The 16967-nt window shown below is 50.5% G+C and overlaps 1 protein-coding gene across 5 annotated transcripts in view; it reads left to right on the top strand.

The window, feature by feature from the left end:
• Positions 1-16967, top strand: part of LOC128684942 (circadian locomoter output cycles protein kaput) — a 136833-nt gene that overhangs the window by 38940 nt on the left and 80926 nt on the right. For all 5 annotated transcript variants that reach the window (XM_070099497.1, XM_070099505.1, XM_070099509.1 and 2 more), the window contains exon 2: positions 5117-5169. In XM_070099497.1, coding sequence (XP_069955598.1) covers positions 5132-5169 — 38 coding nt within the window. In that variant the 5' untranslated portion in view covers positions 5117-5131. The remainder of the gene's footprint in view (positions 1-5116; positions 5170-16967) is intronic.

Genomic DNA, 16967 nt, shown 5'->3' with positions numbered 1-16967 from the left:
TAGGTGTGTCGTAGTTGTGTATTGTAGATGTGTCGTAGTTGTGTGTTGTAGGTGTCGTTCTTGTGTTGTAGGCGTGTCGTAGTGTTGTAGGTGTGTCGTAGTTGTGTGTTGTAGGTGTGTCGTAGTTGTGTGTCGTAGTTTGTAGGTGTCGTAGTTTGTAGGTGTGTCGTAGTTGTGTGTTGTAGGTGTGTCGTAGTTTGTAGGTGTCGTAGTTGTGTTGTAGGTGTGTCGTAGTTTGTAGGTGTGTCGTAGTTGTGTTGTAGGTGTGTCGTAGTTGTGTGTTGTAGTTGTTTGTAGGTGTGTCGTAGTGGTGTATTGTAGATGTGTCGTAGTTGTGTGTTGTAGGTATGTCGTAGTGTTGGTGTGTCGTAGTTGTGTGTTGTAGGTGTGTCGTAGTTGTGTTGTAGGTGTGTCGTAGTTTGTAGGTGTGTCGTAGTTGTGTGTTGTAGGTGTGTCGTAGTTGTGTGTTGTAGTTGTTTGTAGGTGTGTCGTAGTGGTGTGTTGTAGATGTGTCGTAGTTGTGTGTTGTAGGTGTCATAGTGTGTAAGTGTGTCGTAGTTGTGTGTTGTAGGTGTGTCGTAGTATGTAGGTGTGTCGTAGTTGTATGTTGTAGGTGTGTCGTAGTTTGTAGTTGTGTCGTAGTTGTGTGTTGTAGGTGTGTCGTAGTTGTGTGTTGTAGGTGTGTCGTACTTGTGTTGTAGGTGTGTCGTAGTGTTGTAGGTGTGTCGTACTTGTGTTGTAGGTATGTCGTAGTGTTGTAGGCGTTTCGTAGTGTCGTAGGTGTGTCGTACTTGTGTTGTAGGTGTGTCGTAGTGTTGTAGGTGTGTCGTACTTGTGTTGTGTCGTAGTGTTGTAGGTGTGTCGTAGTGTCGTAGGTGTGTCGTAGTGTTGTAGGTGTGTCGTAGTGTTGTAGGTGTGTCGTAGTGTTCTAGGTGTGTCGTAGTGTTGTATGTGTGTCGTAGTGTCGTAGGTGTGTCGTACTTGTGTTGTAGGTGTGTCGTAGTGTTGTAGGTGTGTCGTAGTGTTGTAGGTGTGTCGTAGTGTCGTAGGTGTGTCGTACTTGTGTTGTAGGTGTGTCGTAGTGTTGTAGGTGTGTCGTACTTGTGTTGTAAGTGTGTCGTAGTGTTGTAGGTGTGTCGTAGTGTCGTAGGTGTGTCGTAGTGTCGTAGTTGTGTCGTACTTGTGTTGTAGGTGTGTCGTACTTGTGTTGTAGTTGTGTGTCGTAGTTGTGTTGTAGGTGTGTCGTACTTGTGTTGTAGTTGTGTGTTGTAGATGTGTCGTAGTGTTGTAGGTGCAGCTCCTGGACAAGGTCTCCTGGTGCAGCTCCTGGATCAGGCTTCCTGCTGCAACTCTTGGATCAGGTCTCATGCTGGAACTCTTGGACCAGGTCTCATGCTGCAACTCTTGGATCAGGTCTCATGCTGCAACTCTTGGACCAGGTCTCATGCTGCAACTCTTGGACCAGGTCTCATGCTGCAACTCTTGGACCAGGTCTCATGCTGCAACTCTTGGATCAGGTCTCATGCTGCAACTCTTGGACCAGGTCTCATGCTGCAACTCTTGGACCAGGTCTCATGCTGCAACTCTTGGACCAGGTCTCATGCTGCAACTCTTGGATCAGGTCTCATGCTGCAACTCTTGGACCAGGTCTCATGCTGCAACTCTTGGATCAGGTCTCATGCTGCAACTCTTGGACCAGGTCTCATGCTGCAACTCTTGGACCAGGTCTCATGCTGCAACTCTTGGACCAGGTCTCATGCTGCAACTCTTGGATCAGGTCTCATGCTGCAACTCTTGGACCAGGTCTCATGCTGCAACTCTTGGACCAGGTCTCATGCTTCAACTCTTGGATCAGGTCTCATGCTGCAACTCTTGGATCAGGTCTCATGCTGCAACTCTTGGACCAGGTCTCATGCTGCAACTCTTGGATCAGGTCTCATGCTGCAACTCTTGGACCAGGTCTTCTGCAACTCTTGGACCAGGTCTCATGCTGCAACTCTTGGACCAGGTCTCATGCTGCAACTCTTGGACCAGGTCTCATGCTGCAACTCTTGGACCAGGTCTTCTGCAACTCTTGGACCAAGTCTCATGCTGCAACTCTTGGATCAGGTCTCATGCTGCAACTCTTGGACCAGGTCTCATGCTGCAACTCTTGGACCAGGTCTCATGTTGCAACTCTTGGACCAGGTCTCATGCTGCAACTCTTGGACCAGGTCTCATGCTGCAACTCTTGGACCAGGTCTCATGCTGCAACTCTTGGACCAGGTCTCATGTTGCAACTCTTGGACCAGGTCTCATGCTGCAACTCTTGGACCAGGTCTCATGCTGCAACTCTTGGACCAGGTCTCATGCTGCAACTCTTGGACCAGGTCTCATGCTGCAACTCTTGGACCAGGTCTCATGCTGCAACTCTTGGATCAGGTCTCATGCTGCAACTCTTGGACCAGGTCTCATGCTGCAACTCTTGGACCAGGTCTCATGCTGCAACTCTTGGACCAGGTCTCATGCTGCAACTCTTGGACCAGGTCTTCTGCAACTCTTGGACCAGGTCTCATGCTGCAACTCTTGGACCAAGTCTCATGCTGCAACTCTTGGATCAGGTCTCATGCTGCAACTCTTGGACCAGGTCTCATGCTGCAACTCCTGGACCACGCTTCCTGCTGCAACTCCTGGACCAGGTCTCATGCTGCAACTCCTGGACCAGGCTTCCTGCTGCAACTCCTGGACCAGGCTTCCTGCTGCAACTCTTGGACCAGGTCTCATGCTGCAACTCCTGGACCAGGCTTCCTGCTGCAACTCCTGGACCAGGTCTCATGCTGCAACTCCTGGACCAGGTCTCATGCTGCAACTCCTGGACCAGGCTTCCTGCTGCAACTCCTGGACCAGGCTTCCGGCTGCAACTCCTGGACCAGGCTTCCTGCTGCAACTCCTGGGCCAGGCCTTCTGCTGCAGCTCCTGTGCTGGCGTGACCAGCAGCCATTGTCTGCTACGGCGAAGATTAAGAGAGAGAGAGAGAGAGAGAGAGAGAGAGAGAGAGAGGTGTGGGGAAGTGAGGAAAGAAACAAGAGTTTGCCCTCAGAATATTGATCTATGCTTGGTGTGTGCGTGTGTGTGCGTGTGTGTGTGTGTGTGTGTGTGTGTGTGTGTGTGTGTGTGTGTGTGTGTGTGTGTGTACTCGCCTGTATGTGGTTGTAGGGTCGAGTCATTACTCCTGGCCTTGCCTCTCAACTTGTCGCTTGTTAGATCCACTTCTAGCCTCATGGGCACTATCGTAGATATTCTTCAAGGTATGTATGGAGTCTGCCTCCACCAGTTCTTCGTCGAGGTCATTCCACTTGCCGACCTTCCTGAGACTGGAAAAAATGCTTGCTGACATCCCTGTGACTCATCTGTGTATTTAACTTCAGTTGTGCCCCTGAGTACTTGTTTCCCGCCTCTCAAACAGCCTGTCTCTGTCTGCCCTATCAATTACTCTGAGTATTTGTGTTGTAATTATGGGCAAGGTAGATCATAGTGGAAAAATTTAACATGTTATTAGAAGACGAGGGAACTTACGTGCCTCTTAACCTGCACAAGGGAACTTACGTGCCTCTTAACCTGCACGAGGGAACTTACGTGCCTCTTAACCTGCACGAGGGAACTTACGTGCCTCTTAACCTGCACGAGGGAACTTACGTGCCTCTTAACCTGCACGAGGGAACTTACGTGCCTCTTAACCTGCACGAGGGAACTTACGTGCCTCTTAACCTGCACGAGGGAACTTACGTGCCTCTTAACCTGCACGAGGGAACTTACGTGCCTCTTAACCTGCACGAGGGAACTTACGTGCCTCTTAACCTGCACGAGGGAACTTACGTGCCTCTTAACCTGCACGAGGGAACTTACGTGCCTCTTAACCTGCACAAGGGAACTTACGTGCCTCTTAACCTGCACGAGGGAACGTACGTGCCTCTTAACCTGCACGAGGGAACTTACGTGCCTCTTAACCTGCACGAGGGAACTTACGTGCCTCTTAACCTGCACGAGGGAACTTACGTGCCTCTTAACCTGCACGAGGGAACTTACGTGCCTCTTAACCTGCACGAGGGAACTTACGTGCCTCTTAACCTGCACAAGGGAACTTACGTGCCTCTTAACCTGCACGAGGGAACTTATGTGCCTCTTAACCTGCACGAGGGAACTTACGTGCCTCTTAACCTGCACGAGGGAACTTACGTGCCTCTTAACCTGCACGAGGGAACTTACGTGCCTCTTAACCTGCACGAGGGAACTTACGTGCCTCTTAACCTGCACGAGGGAACTTACGTGCCTCTTAACCTGCACAAGGGAACTTACGTGCCTCTTAACCTGCACGAGGGAACTTACGTGCCTCTTAACCTGCACGAGGGAACTTACGTGCCTCTTAACCTGCACGAGGGAACTTACGTGCCTCTTAACCTGCACAAGGAAACTTACGTGCCTCTTAACCTGCACAAGGGAACTTACGTGCCTCTTAACCTGCACAAGGGAACTTACGTGCCTCTTAACCTGCACGAGGGAACTTACGTGCCTCTTAACCTGCACGAGGGAACTTACGTGCCTCTTAACCTGCACGAGGGAACTTACGTGCCTCTTAACCTGCTTTCTCACGTGTGGGTTGCACACTGGTGCTGCGTACTCCTTGGTGTGTGTGTGTGTGGGGGGGATGGTTGTACCCACTACGAATGTCTGCAACCATTGACCTCTGAAGGAAGGTTCCTTGATGTTGGTGAGGGGCTCTTGATTTAGGGAATTGGATCTGTGCTCCAGTTCCCCAAATTAAGCCTGAATGCCTTCCACATCCCCCCCCCCAGGCGCTGTATAATCCTCCGGGTTTAGCGCTTCCCCTTTGATTATAATAATAAAATGGAACCATTGTAGTGAAGAACAAACAATACTTCTTGTAAAGTCAGTACTGGTAGTGTTGTGGTTTATGGTGTTGACTGGAAGTCAAGATCAAGGTCACTTGTGTCAGTCAAGATCAAGGTCACTTGTGCCAGTCAAGATCAAGGTCACTTGTGCCAGGCTCTCACAGGCAGATTGTTTGGTTTCAATGATTTCTTAGTTTTCTTTAAATAATTTCTTGTCTTGTTTTCAGGTGATCATTCCGAGTATGTCGCATGAGGTCCTGGACGCATCACCGACCAGCAAGTGAGTTACGACTTGTTATGTGTTGTAACCTGTGTCTTACGTGTTGTAACCTGTGTCTTATGTGTTGTAACCTGTGTCTTATGTGTTGTAACCTGTGTCTTATGTGTTGTAACCTGTGTCTTATGTGTTGTAACCTGTATCTTATGTGTTGTAACCTGTGTCTTATGTGTTGTAGCCTGTGTCTTATGTGTTGTAACCTGTGTCTTACGTGTTGTAACCTGTGTCTTATGTGTTATAACCTGTGTCTTATGTGTTGTAACCTATGTCTTATGTGCTGTAACCTGTGTTATGTGTTGTAACCTGTGTTATGTGTTGTAACCTGAGTTATGTGTTGTAACCTGTGTTTGTGTTGTAACCTGTGTTATGTGTTGTAACCTGTGTTATGTGTTGTAACCTGTGTTATGTGTTGTAACCTGTGTTATGTGCTGTAACCTGTGTTATGTGTTGTAACCTTTGTCTGTTATGAGTTAGTATCTACGAGGAACTGTAGGGAGGGAGTCAGGTAAGCTAGTAGCTACGAGGAACTGTTGGGAGGGAGTCAGGTAAGCTAGTAGCTACGAGGAACTGTAGGGAAGGAGTCAGGTAAGCTAGTAGCTACGAGGAACTGTAGGGAGGGAGTCAGGTAAGCTAGTAGCTACGAGGAACTGTTGGGAGGGAGTCAGGTAAGCTAGTATCTACGAGGAACTGTAGGGAGGGAGTCAGGTAAGCTAGTAGCTACGAGGAACTGTAGGGAGGGAGTCAGGTAAGCTAGTAGCTACGAGGAACTGTAGGGAGGGAGTCAGGTAAGCTAGTAGCTACGAGGAACTGTTGGGAGGGAGTCAGGTAAGTTAGTAGCTACGAGGAACTGTAGGGAGGGAGTCAGGTAAGCTACTAGCTACGAGGAACTGTAGGGAGGGAGTCAGGTAAGCTAGTAGCTACGAGGAACTGTTGGGAGGGAGTCAGGTAAGCTACTAGCTACGAGGAACTGTAGGGAGGGAGTCAGGTAAGCTAGTAGCTACGAGGAACTGCAGGGAGGGAGTCAGGTAAGCTAGTAGCTACGAGGAACTGTTGGGAGGGAGTCAGGTAAGCTAGTAGCTACGAGGAACTGTAGGGAGGGAGTCAGGTAAGCTAGTAGCTACGAGGAACTGTAGGGAGGGAGTCAGGTAAGCTAGTAGCTACGAGGAACTGTTGGGAGGGAGTCAGGTAAGCTAGTATCTACGAGGAACTGTAGGGAGGGAGTCAGGTAAGCTAGTAGCTACGAGGAACTGTTGGGAGGGAGTCAGGTAAGTTAGTAGCTACGAGGAACTGTAGGGAGGGAGTCAGGTAAGCTACTAGCTACGAGGAACTGTAGGGGGGGAGTCAGGTAAGCTAGTAGCTACGAGGAACTGTTGGGAGGGAGTCAGGTAAGCTACTAGCTACGAGGAACTGTAGGGAGGGAGTCAGGTAAGCTAGTAGCTACGAGGAACTGTAGGGAGGGAGTCAGGTAAGCTAGTAGCTACGAGGAACTGTTGGGAGGGAGTCAGGTAAGCTAGTAGCTACGAGGAACTGTAGGGAGGGAGTCAGGTAAGCTAGTAGCTACGAGGAACTGTAGGGAGGGAGTCAGGTAAGCTAGTATCTACGAGGAACTGTAGGGAGGGAGTCAGGTAAGCTAGTAGCTACGAGGAACTGTAGGGAGGGAGTCAGGTAAGCTAGTAGCTACGAGGAACTGTTGGGAGGGAGTCAGGTAAGCTAGTAGCTACGAGGAACTGTAGGGAGGGAGTCAGGTAAGCTAGTAGCTACGAGGAACTGTTGGGAGGGAGTCAGGTAAGCTAGTAGCTACGAGGAACTGTAGGGAGGGAGTCAGGTAAGCTAGTAGCTACGAGGAACTGTAGGGAGGGAGTCAGGTAAGCTAGTAGCTACGAGGAACTGTATTGAGGGAGTCAGGTAAGTTAGTAGCTACGAGGAACTGTAGGGAGGGAGTCAGGTAAGCTAGTAGCTACGAGGAACTGTTGGGAGGGAGTCAGGTAAGCTAGTAGCTACGAGGAACTGTAGGGAGGGAGTCAGGTAAGCTAGTAGCTACGAGGAACTGTAGGGAGGGAGTCAGGTAAGCTAGTAGCTACGAGGAACTGTAGGGAGGGAGTCAGGTAAGCTAGTAGCTACGAGGAACTGTAGGGAGGGAGTCAGGTAAGCTAGTAGCTACGAGGAACTGTAGGGAGGGAGTCAGGTAAGCTAGTAGCTACGAGGAACTGTAGGGAGTCAGGTAAGCTAGTAGCTACGAGGAACTGTAGGGAGTCAGGTAAGCTAGTAGCTACGAGGAACTGTAGGGAGGGAGTCAGGTAAGTTAGTAGCTACGAGGAACTGTACGAGGAACTGTAGGGAGTCAGGTAAGCTAGTAGCTACGAGGAACTGTAGGGGTCAGGTAAGCTAGTAGCTACGAGGGTAGGGAGGGAGTCTAGTAGCTACGAGGAACTGTAGGGAGGGAGTCAGGTAAGCTAGTAGCTACGAGGAACTGTAGGGAGGGAGTCAGGTAAGCTAGTAGCTACGAGGAACTGTAGGGAGGGAGTCAGGTAAGCTAGTAGCTACGAGGAACTGTAGGGAGGGAGTCAGGTAAGCTAGTAGCTACGAGGAACTGTAGGGAGGGAGTCAGGTAAGCTAGTAGCTACGAGGAACTGTAGGGAGGGAGTCAGGTAAGCTAGTAGCTACGAGGAACTGTAGGGAGGGAGTCAGGTAAGCTACTAGCTACGAGGAACTGTTGGGAGGGAGTCAGGTAAGTTAGTAGCTACGAGGAACTGTAGGGAGGGAGTCAGGTAAGCTAATAGCTACGAGGAACTGTAGGGAGGGAGTCAGGTAAGCTAGTAGCTACGAGGAACTGTAGGGAGTCAGGTAAGCTAGTAGCTACGAGGAACTGTTGGGAGGGAGTCAGGTAAGTTAGTAGCTACGAGGAACTGTAGGGAGGGAGTCAGGTAAGCTACTAGCTACGAGGAACTGTAGGGAGGGAGTCAGGTAAGCTAGTAGCTACGAGGAACTGTAGGGAGGGAGTCAGGTAAGCTACTAGCTACGAGGAACTGTTGGGAGGGAGTCAGGTAAGTTAGTAGCTACGAGGAACTGTAGGGAGGGAGTCAGGTAAGCTAGTAGCTACGAGGAACTGTAGGGAGGGAGTCAGGTAAGCTAGTAGCTACGAGGAACTGTAGGGAGGGAGTCAGGTAAGCTAGTAGCTACGAGGAACTGTAGGGAGGGAGTCAGGTAAGCTAGTAGCTACGAGGAACTGTTGGGAGGGAGTCAGGTAAGTTAGTAGCTACGAGGAACTGTAGGGAGGGAGTCAGGTAAGCTAGTAGCTACGAGGAACTGTAGGGAGGGAGTCAGGTAAGCTAGTAGCTACGAGGAACTGTAGGGAGGGAGTCAGGTAAGCTAGTAGCTACGAGGAACTGTAGGGAGTCAGGTAAGTTAGTAGCTACGAGGAACTGTAGGGAGGGAGTCAGGTAAGCTAGTAGCTACGAGGAACTGTAGGGAGGGAGTCAGGTAAGCTAGTAGCTACGAGGAACTGTAGGGAGGGAGTCAGGTAAGTTAGTAGCTACGAGGAACTGTAGGGAGTCAGGTAAGCTAGTAGCTACGAGGAACTGTTGGGAGGGAGTCAGGTAAGTTAGTAGCTACGAGGAACTGTAGGGAGGGAGTCAGGTAAGCTAGTAGCTACGAGGAACTGTTGGGAGGGAGTCAGGTAAGCTACTAGCTACGAGGAACTGTAGGGAGGGAGTCAGGTAAGCTAGTAGCTACGAGGAACTGCAGGGAGGGAGTCAGGTAAGCTAGTAGCTACGAGGAACTGTTGGGAGGGAGTCAGGTAAGCTAGTAGCTACGAGGAACTGTAGGGAGGGAGTCAGGTAAGCTAGTAGCTACGAGGAACTGTAGGGAGGGAGTCAGGTAAGCTAGTAGCTACGAGGAACTGTTGGGAGGGAGTCAGGTAAGCTAGTATCTACGAGGAACTGTAGGGAGGGAGTCAGGTAAGCTAGTAGCTACGAGGAACTGTTGGGAGGGAGTCAGGTAAGTTAGTAGCTACGAGGAACTGTAGGGAGGGAGTCAGGTAAGCTACTAGCTACGAGGAACTGTAGGGAGGGAGTCAGGTAAGCTAGTAGCTACGAGGAACTGTTGGGAGGGAGTCAGGTAAGCTACTAGCTACGAGGAACTGTAGGGAGGGAGTCAGGTAAGCTAGTAGCTACGAGGAACTGTAGGGAGGGAGTCAGGTAAGCTAGTAGCTACGAGGAACTGTTGGGAGGGAGTCAGGTAAGCTAGTAGCTACGAGGAACTGTAGGGAGGGAGTCAGGTAAGCTAGTAGCTACGAGGAACTGTAGGGAGGGAGTCAGGTAAGCTAGTATCTACGAGGAACTGTAGGGAGGGAGTCAGGTAAGCTAGTAGCTACGAGGAACTGTAGGGAGGGAGTCAGGTAAGCTAGTAGCTACGAGGAACTGTTGGGAGGGAGTCAGGTAAGCTAGTAGCTACGAGGAACTGTAGGGAGGGAGTCAGGTAAGCTAGTAGCTACGAGGAACTGTTGGGAGGGAGTCAGGTAAGCTAGTAGCTACGAGGAACTGTAGGGAGGGAGTCAGGTAAGCTAGTAGCTACGAGGAACTGTAGGGAGGGAGTCAGGTAAGCTAGTAGCTACGAGGAACTGTATTGAGGGAGTCAGGTAAGTTAGTAGCTACGAGGAACTGTAGGGAGGGAGTCAGGTAAGCTAGTAGCTACGAGGAACTGTTGGGAGGGAGTCAGGTAAGCTAGTAGCTACGAGGAACTGTAGGGAGGGAGTCAGGTAAGCTAGTAGCTACGAGGAACTGTAGGGAGGGAGTCAGGTAAGCTAGTAGCTACGAGGAACTGTAGGGAGGGAGTCAGGTAAGCTAGTAGCTACGAGGAACTGTAGGGAGGGAGTCAGGTAAGCTAGTAGCTACGAGGAACTGTAGGGAGGGAGTCAGGTAAGCTAGTAGCTACGAGGAACTGTAGGGAGTCAGGTAAGCTAGTAGCTACGAGGAACTGTAGGGAGTCAGGTAAGCTAGTAGCTACGAGGAACTGTAGGGAGGGAGTCAGGTAAGTTAGTAGCTACGAGGAACTGTAGGGAGGGAGTCAGGTAAGCTAGTAGCTACGAGGAACTGTAGGGAGGGAGTCAGGTAAGCTAGTAGCTACGAGGAACTGTAGGGAGGGAGTCAGGTAAGCTAGTAGCTACGAGGAACTGTAGGGAGGGAGTCAGGTAAGCTAGTAGCTACGAGGAACTGTAGGGAGGGAGTCAGGTAAGCTAGTAGCTACGAGGAACTGTAGGGAGGGAGTCAGGTAAGCTAGTAGCTACGAGGAACTGTAGGGAGGGAGTCAGGTAAGCTACTAGCTACGAGGAACTGTTGGGAGGGAGTCAGGTAAGTTAGTAGCTACGAGGAACTGTAGGGAGGGAGTCAGGTAAGCTAGTAGCTACGAGGAACTGTAGGGAGGGAGTCAGGTAAGCTAGTAGCTACGAGGAACTGTAGGGAGTCAGGTAAGCTAGTAGCTACGAGGAACTGTTGGGAGGGAGTCAGGTAAGTTAGTAGCTACGAGGAACTGTAGGGAGGGAGTCAGGTAAGCTACTAGCTACGAGGAACTGTAGGGAGGGAGTCAGGTAAGCTAGTAGCTACGAGGAACTGTAGGGAGTCAGGTAAGCTAGTAGCTACGAGGAACTGTAGGGAGGGAGTCAGGTAAGCTAGTAGCTACGAGGAACTGTAGGGAGGGAGTCAGGTAAGCTAGTAGCTACGAGGAACTGTAGGGAGGGAGTCAGGTAAGTTAGTAGCTACGAGGAACTGTAGGGAGGGAGTCAGGTAAGCTAGTAGCTACGAGGAACTGTAGGGAGGGAGTCAGGTAAGCTAGTAGCTACGAGGAACTGTAGGGAGGGAGTCAGGTAAGTTAGTAGCTACGAGGAACTGTAGGGAGGGAGTCAGGTAAGTTAGTAGCTACGAGGAACTGTAGGGAGGGAGTCAGGTAAGCTAGTAGCTACGAGGAACTGGAGGGAGTCAGGCTAGTAGCTACGAGGAACTGTAGGGAGGGGTAAGCTAGTAGCTACGAGGAACTGTAGGGAGGGAGTCAGGTAAGTTAGTAGCTACGAGGAACTGTAGGGAGGGAGTCAGGTAAGCTAGTAGCTACGAGGAACTGTAGGGAGGGAGTCAGGTAAGCTAGTAGCTACGAGGAACTGTAGGGAGGGAGTCAGGTAAGCTAGTAGCTACGAGGAACTGTAGGGAGGGAGTCAGGTAAGTTACTTCATGGGACTCCTATACACAGTATGGTGAAGCCAGGACAGTGCCACACTGACCTGGGGGAGGGGCTGCCTCAGTGCCACGGGTGTCAGGTAGGGTTTCCCCTTGGGTGGGGGAGAAGGGAGGGAGGGAGACTTACTATTGGCATTGATGGTCTCTCGTCTCTCGTCTTTCTCTCTCTCTCTCGTCTCTCTCTCTCTCTGTCTCTCTCTCTCTCTCTCTCTCTCTCTCTCTCTCTCTCTCTCTCTCTCTCTCTCTCTCTCTCTCTCTCTCTCTCTCTCTCTCTCTCTCTCTCTCTCTCTCTCTCTCCAACCTTTGCAAAGAAATAAATCTTTGTGTTTGTCTTTACTACTTCATTATTACTACTATCCCAGTAACCACTAGCATGCTGTTGCTGTCAACAAGCTGCTGAGAGCAACAGCCTGCTTGATCAGTCACCCAGGAAGTTAGTCTGACTCACATCTGGCTACAACTTCACCTTGTACCTTAAGTGGGGAGTGTTGATGATAATGTTATACTTGATATAAACCAGCAGAGAGAGAGTGAGAGAGAGTGAGAGAGAGAGAGAGAGAGAGAGAGAGAGAGTGAGAGAGAGAGAGAGAGAGAGAGAGAGAGGAAGGAAGGAAGGAAGCAGAGAGGCTGGTGACCCACGAGTCACACCATAGCCTTGACCTTAATTTCTTACTGACTTGTTAATTCTCTCCCTCCCACCATATACACCATACACTCACCATTCCCTCACCTATACACACCATGTACTCACCTATACACACCATGTACTCACCTATACACACCATGTACTCACCTATACACACCATGTACTCGCCTATACACACCATGTACTCGCCTATACACACCATGTACTCGCCTATACACACCATGTACTCGCCTATACACACCATGTACTCACCTATACACACCATGTACTCACCTATACACACCGTGTACTCACCTATACACACCGTGTACTCGCCTATACACACCATGTACTCACCTATACACACAATGTACTCGCCTATACACACCATGTACTCACCTATACACACCATGTACTCACCTATACACACCATGTACTCACCTATACACACCATGTACTCACCTATACACACCATGTACTCGCCTATACACACCATGTACTCGCCTATACACACCATGTACTCACCTATACACACCATGTACTCACCTATACACACCATGTACTCACATATACACACCATGTACTCACCTATACACACCATGTACTCACCTATACACACCATGTACTCACCTATACACACCATGTACTCACCTATACACACCATGTACTCGCCTATACACACCATGTACTCGCCTATACACACCATGTACTCGCCTATACATTCACCATATACACTCTCCCCGTGTCATCATCAACATTCATACACAGAGAAGCTGCTCGTCAGCAACACTGTCCTACTGGAGCCTGGTGTTCCACTACACAACACTGTCCTACTGGAGCCTGGTGTTCCACTACACAACACTGTCCTACTGGAGCCTGGTGTTCCACTACACAACACTGTCCTACTGGAGCCTGGTGTTCCACTACACAACACTGTCCTGCTGGAGCCTGGTGTTCCACTACACAACACTGTCCTACTGGAGCCTGGTGTTCCACTACACAACACTGTCCTACTGGAGCCTGGTGTTCCACTACACAACACTGTCCTACTGGAGCCTGGTGTTCCACTACACAACACTGTCCTGCTGGAGCCTGGTGTTCCACTACACAACACTGTCCTACTGGAGCCTGGTGTTCCACTACACAACACTGTCCTACTGGAGCCTGGTGTTCCACTACACAACACTGTCCTACTGGAGCCTGGTGTTCCACTACACAACACTGTCCTACTGGAGCCTGGTGTTCCACTACACAACACTGTCCTACTGGAGCCTGGTGTTCCACTACACAACACTGTCCTACTGGAGCCTGGTGTTCCACTACACAACACTCTTCCTGGAGCCTGGTGTTCCACTACACAACACCGTCTTCCTGCAGCCTGGTGTTCCACTAAACACTGTCTTCCTGGAGCCTGGTGTTTCACTACACAACACTGTCTTCCTGGAGCCTGGTGTTCCACTAAACACTGTCTTCCTGGAGCCTGGTGTTTCACTACACAACACTGTCCTACTGGAGACTAGTGTTCCACTACACAACACTGTCCTACTGGAGCCTGGTGATCCACTACACAACACTGTCTTCCTGGAGCCTGGTGTTCCACTACACAACACTGTTCTACTGGAGCCTAGTGTTCCACTGCACAACACTGTCCTACTGGAGCCTGGTGTTCCACTACATAACACTGTCCTACTGGAGCCTGGTATTCCACTACACAACACTGTCCTACTGGAGCCTGGTGTTCCGCTACACAACACTGTCCTACTGGAGCCTGGTGTTCCACTACACAACACTGTCCTACTGGAGCCTGGTGTTCCACTACACAACACTGTCCTACTGGAGCCTGGTGTTCCACCACACAACACTGTCCTACTGGAGCCTGGTGTTCCACTACAAAAGACTGTCCTCCTTGAGCCTGGTGTTCCACTACACAACACTGTCCTACTGGAGCCTAGTGTTCCACTACACAACACTGTCCTACTGGAGCCTGGTGTTCCACTACACAACACTGTCCTACTGGAGCCTGGTGTTCCACTACACAACACTGTCCTACTGGAGCCTGGTGTTCCACTACACAACACTGTCTTCCTGGAGCCTGGTGTTCCACTAAACACTGTCTTCCTGGAGCCTGGTGTTCCACTAAACACTGTCTTCCTGGAGCCTGGTGTTCCACTAAACACTGTCTTCCTGGAGCCTGGTGTTTCACTACACAACATTGTCTTCCTGCAGCCTGGTGTTCCACTAAACACTGTCTTCCTGGAGCCTGGTGTTTCACTACACAACACTGTCTTCCTGGAGCCTGGTGTTCCACTACACAACACTGTCTTCCTGCAGCCTGGTGTTCCACTAAACACTGTCTTCCTGGAGCCTGGTGTTCCACTAAACACTGTCTTCCTGGAGCCTGGTGTTTCACTACACAACACTGTCTTCCTGCAGCCTGGTGTTCCACTAAACACTGTCTTCCTGGAGCCTGGTGTTTCACTACACAACACTGTCCTACTGGAGCCTAGTGTTCCACTACACAACACTGTCCTACTGGAGCCTGGTGTTCCACTACACAACACTGTCTTCCTGGAGCCTGGTGTTCCACTAAACAACACTGTTCTACTGGAGCCTAGTGTTCCACTGCACAACACTGTCCTACTGGAGCCTGGTGTTCCACTACATAACACTGTCCTACTGGAGCCTGGTATTCCACTACACAACACTGTCCTACTGGAGCCTGGTGTTCCGCTACACAACACTGTCCTACTGGAGCCTGGTGTTCCACTACACAACACTGTCCTACTGGAGCCTGGTATTCCACTACACAACACTGTCCTACTGGAGCCTGGTGTTCCACTACACAACACTGTCCTACTGGAGCCTGGTGTTCCACTACACAACACTGTCCTACTGGAGCCTGGTGTTCCACTACACAACACTGTCCTGCTGGAGCCTGGTGTTCCACTACACAACACTGTCCTACTGGAGCCTGGTGTTCCACTACACAACACTGTCCTACTGGAGCCTGGTGTTCCACTACACAACACTGTCCTACTGGAGCCTGGTGTTCCACTACACAACACTGTCCTACTGGAGCCTGGTGTTCCACTACACAACACTGTCCTACTGGAGCCTGGTGTTCCACTACACAACACTGTCCTACTGGAGCCTGGTGTTCCACTACACAACACTCTTCCTGGAGCCTGGTGTTCCACTACACAACACCGTCTTCCTGCAGCCTGGTGTTCCACTAAACACTGTCTTCCTGGAGCCTGGTGTTTCACTACACAACACTGTCTTCCTGGAGCCTGGTGTTCCACTAAACACTGTCTTCCTGGAGCCTGGTGTTTCACTACACAACACTGTCCTACTGGAGACTAGTGTTCCACTACACAACACTGTCCTACTGGAGCCTGGTGATCCACTACACAACACTGTCTTCCTGGAGCCTGGTGTTCCACTACACAACACTGTTCTACTGGAGCCTAGTGTTCCACTGCACAACACTGTCCTACTGGAGCCTGGTGTTCCACTACATAACACTGTCCTACTGGAGCCTGGTATTCCACTACACAACACTGTCCTACTGGAGCCTGGTGTTCCGCTACACAACACTGTCCTACTGGAGCCTGGTGTTCCACTACACAACACTGTCCTACTGGAGCCTGGTATTCCACTACACAACACTGTCCTACTGGAGCCTGGTGTTCCACTACACAACACTGTCCTACTGGAGCCTGGCATTCCACTACACAACACTGTCCTACTGGAGCCTGGTGTTCCACTACACAACACTGTCCTACTGGAGCCTGGTGTTCCACTCCACAACACTGTCCTGCTGGAGCCTGGTGTTCCACTACTCAACACTGTCCTACTGGAGCCTGGTGTTCCACTACACAACACTGTCCTACTGGAGCCTGGTGTTCCACTACACAACACTGTCCTACTGGAGCCTGGTGTTCCACTAGACAATACTGTCCTACTGGAGCCTAGTGTTCCACTACACAACACTGTCCTACTGGAGCCTGGTGTTCCACTGCACAACACTGTCCTACTGGAGCCTGGTGTTCCACTACACAACACTGTCCTACTGGAGCCTGGTGTTCCACCACACAACACTGTCCTACTGGAGCCTGGTGTTCCACTACACAAGACTGTCCTCCTTGAGCCTGATGTTCCACTACACAACACTGTCCTACTGGAGCCTAGTGTTCCACTACACAACACTGTCCTACTGGAGCCTGGTGTTCCACTACACAACACTGTCCTACTGGAGCCTGGTGTTCCACTACACAACACTGTCCTACTGGAGCCTGGTGTTCCACTACACAACACTGTCTTCCTGGAGCCTGGTGTGCCACTAAACACTGTCTTCCTGGAGCCTGGTGTTCCACTAAACACTGTCTTCCTGGAGCCTGGTGTTCCACTAAACACTGTCTTCCTGGAGCCTGGTGTTTCACTACACAACATTGTCTTCCTGCAGCCTGGTGTTCCACTAAACACTGTCTTCCTGGAGCCTGGTGTTTCACTACACAACACTGTCTTCCTGGAGCCTGGTGTTTCACTACACAACACTGTCCTACTGGAGCCTAGTGTTCCACTACACAACACTGTCCTACTGGAGCCTGGTGTTCCACTACACAACACTGTCTTCCTGGAGCCTGGTGTTCCACTAAACAACACTGTTCTACTGGAGCCTAGTGTTCCACTGCACAACACTGTCCTACTGGAGCCTGGTGTTCCACTACATAACACTGTCCTACTGGAGCCTGGTATTCCACTACACAACACTGTCCTACTGGAGCCTGGTGTTCCGCTACACAACACTGTCCTACTGGAGCCTGGTGTTACGCTACACAACACTGTCCTACTGGAGCCTGGTGTTCCACTACACAACACTGTCCTATTGGAGCCTGGTGTTCCACTACACAACACTGTCCTACTGGAGCCTGGTGTTCCACTACACAACA

The sequence above is a fragment of the Cherax quadricarinatus genome, chromosome 5 (assembly GCF_038502225.1).
Source record: "Cherax quadricarinatus isolate ZL_2023a chromosome 5, ASM3850222v1, whole genome shotgun sequence".
Taxonomy (NCBI): Eukaryota; Metazoa; Arthropoda; class Malacostraca; order Decapoda; family Parastacidae; genus Cherax; species Cherax quadricarinatus.
Note: the sequence above shows the minus strand (reverse complement) of the source record. Positions and strands in the feature narration are given on the sequence as shown.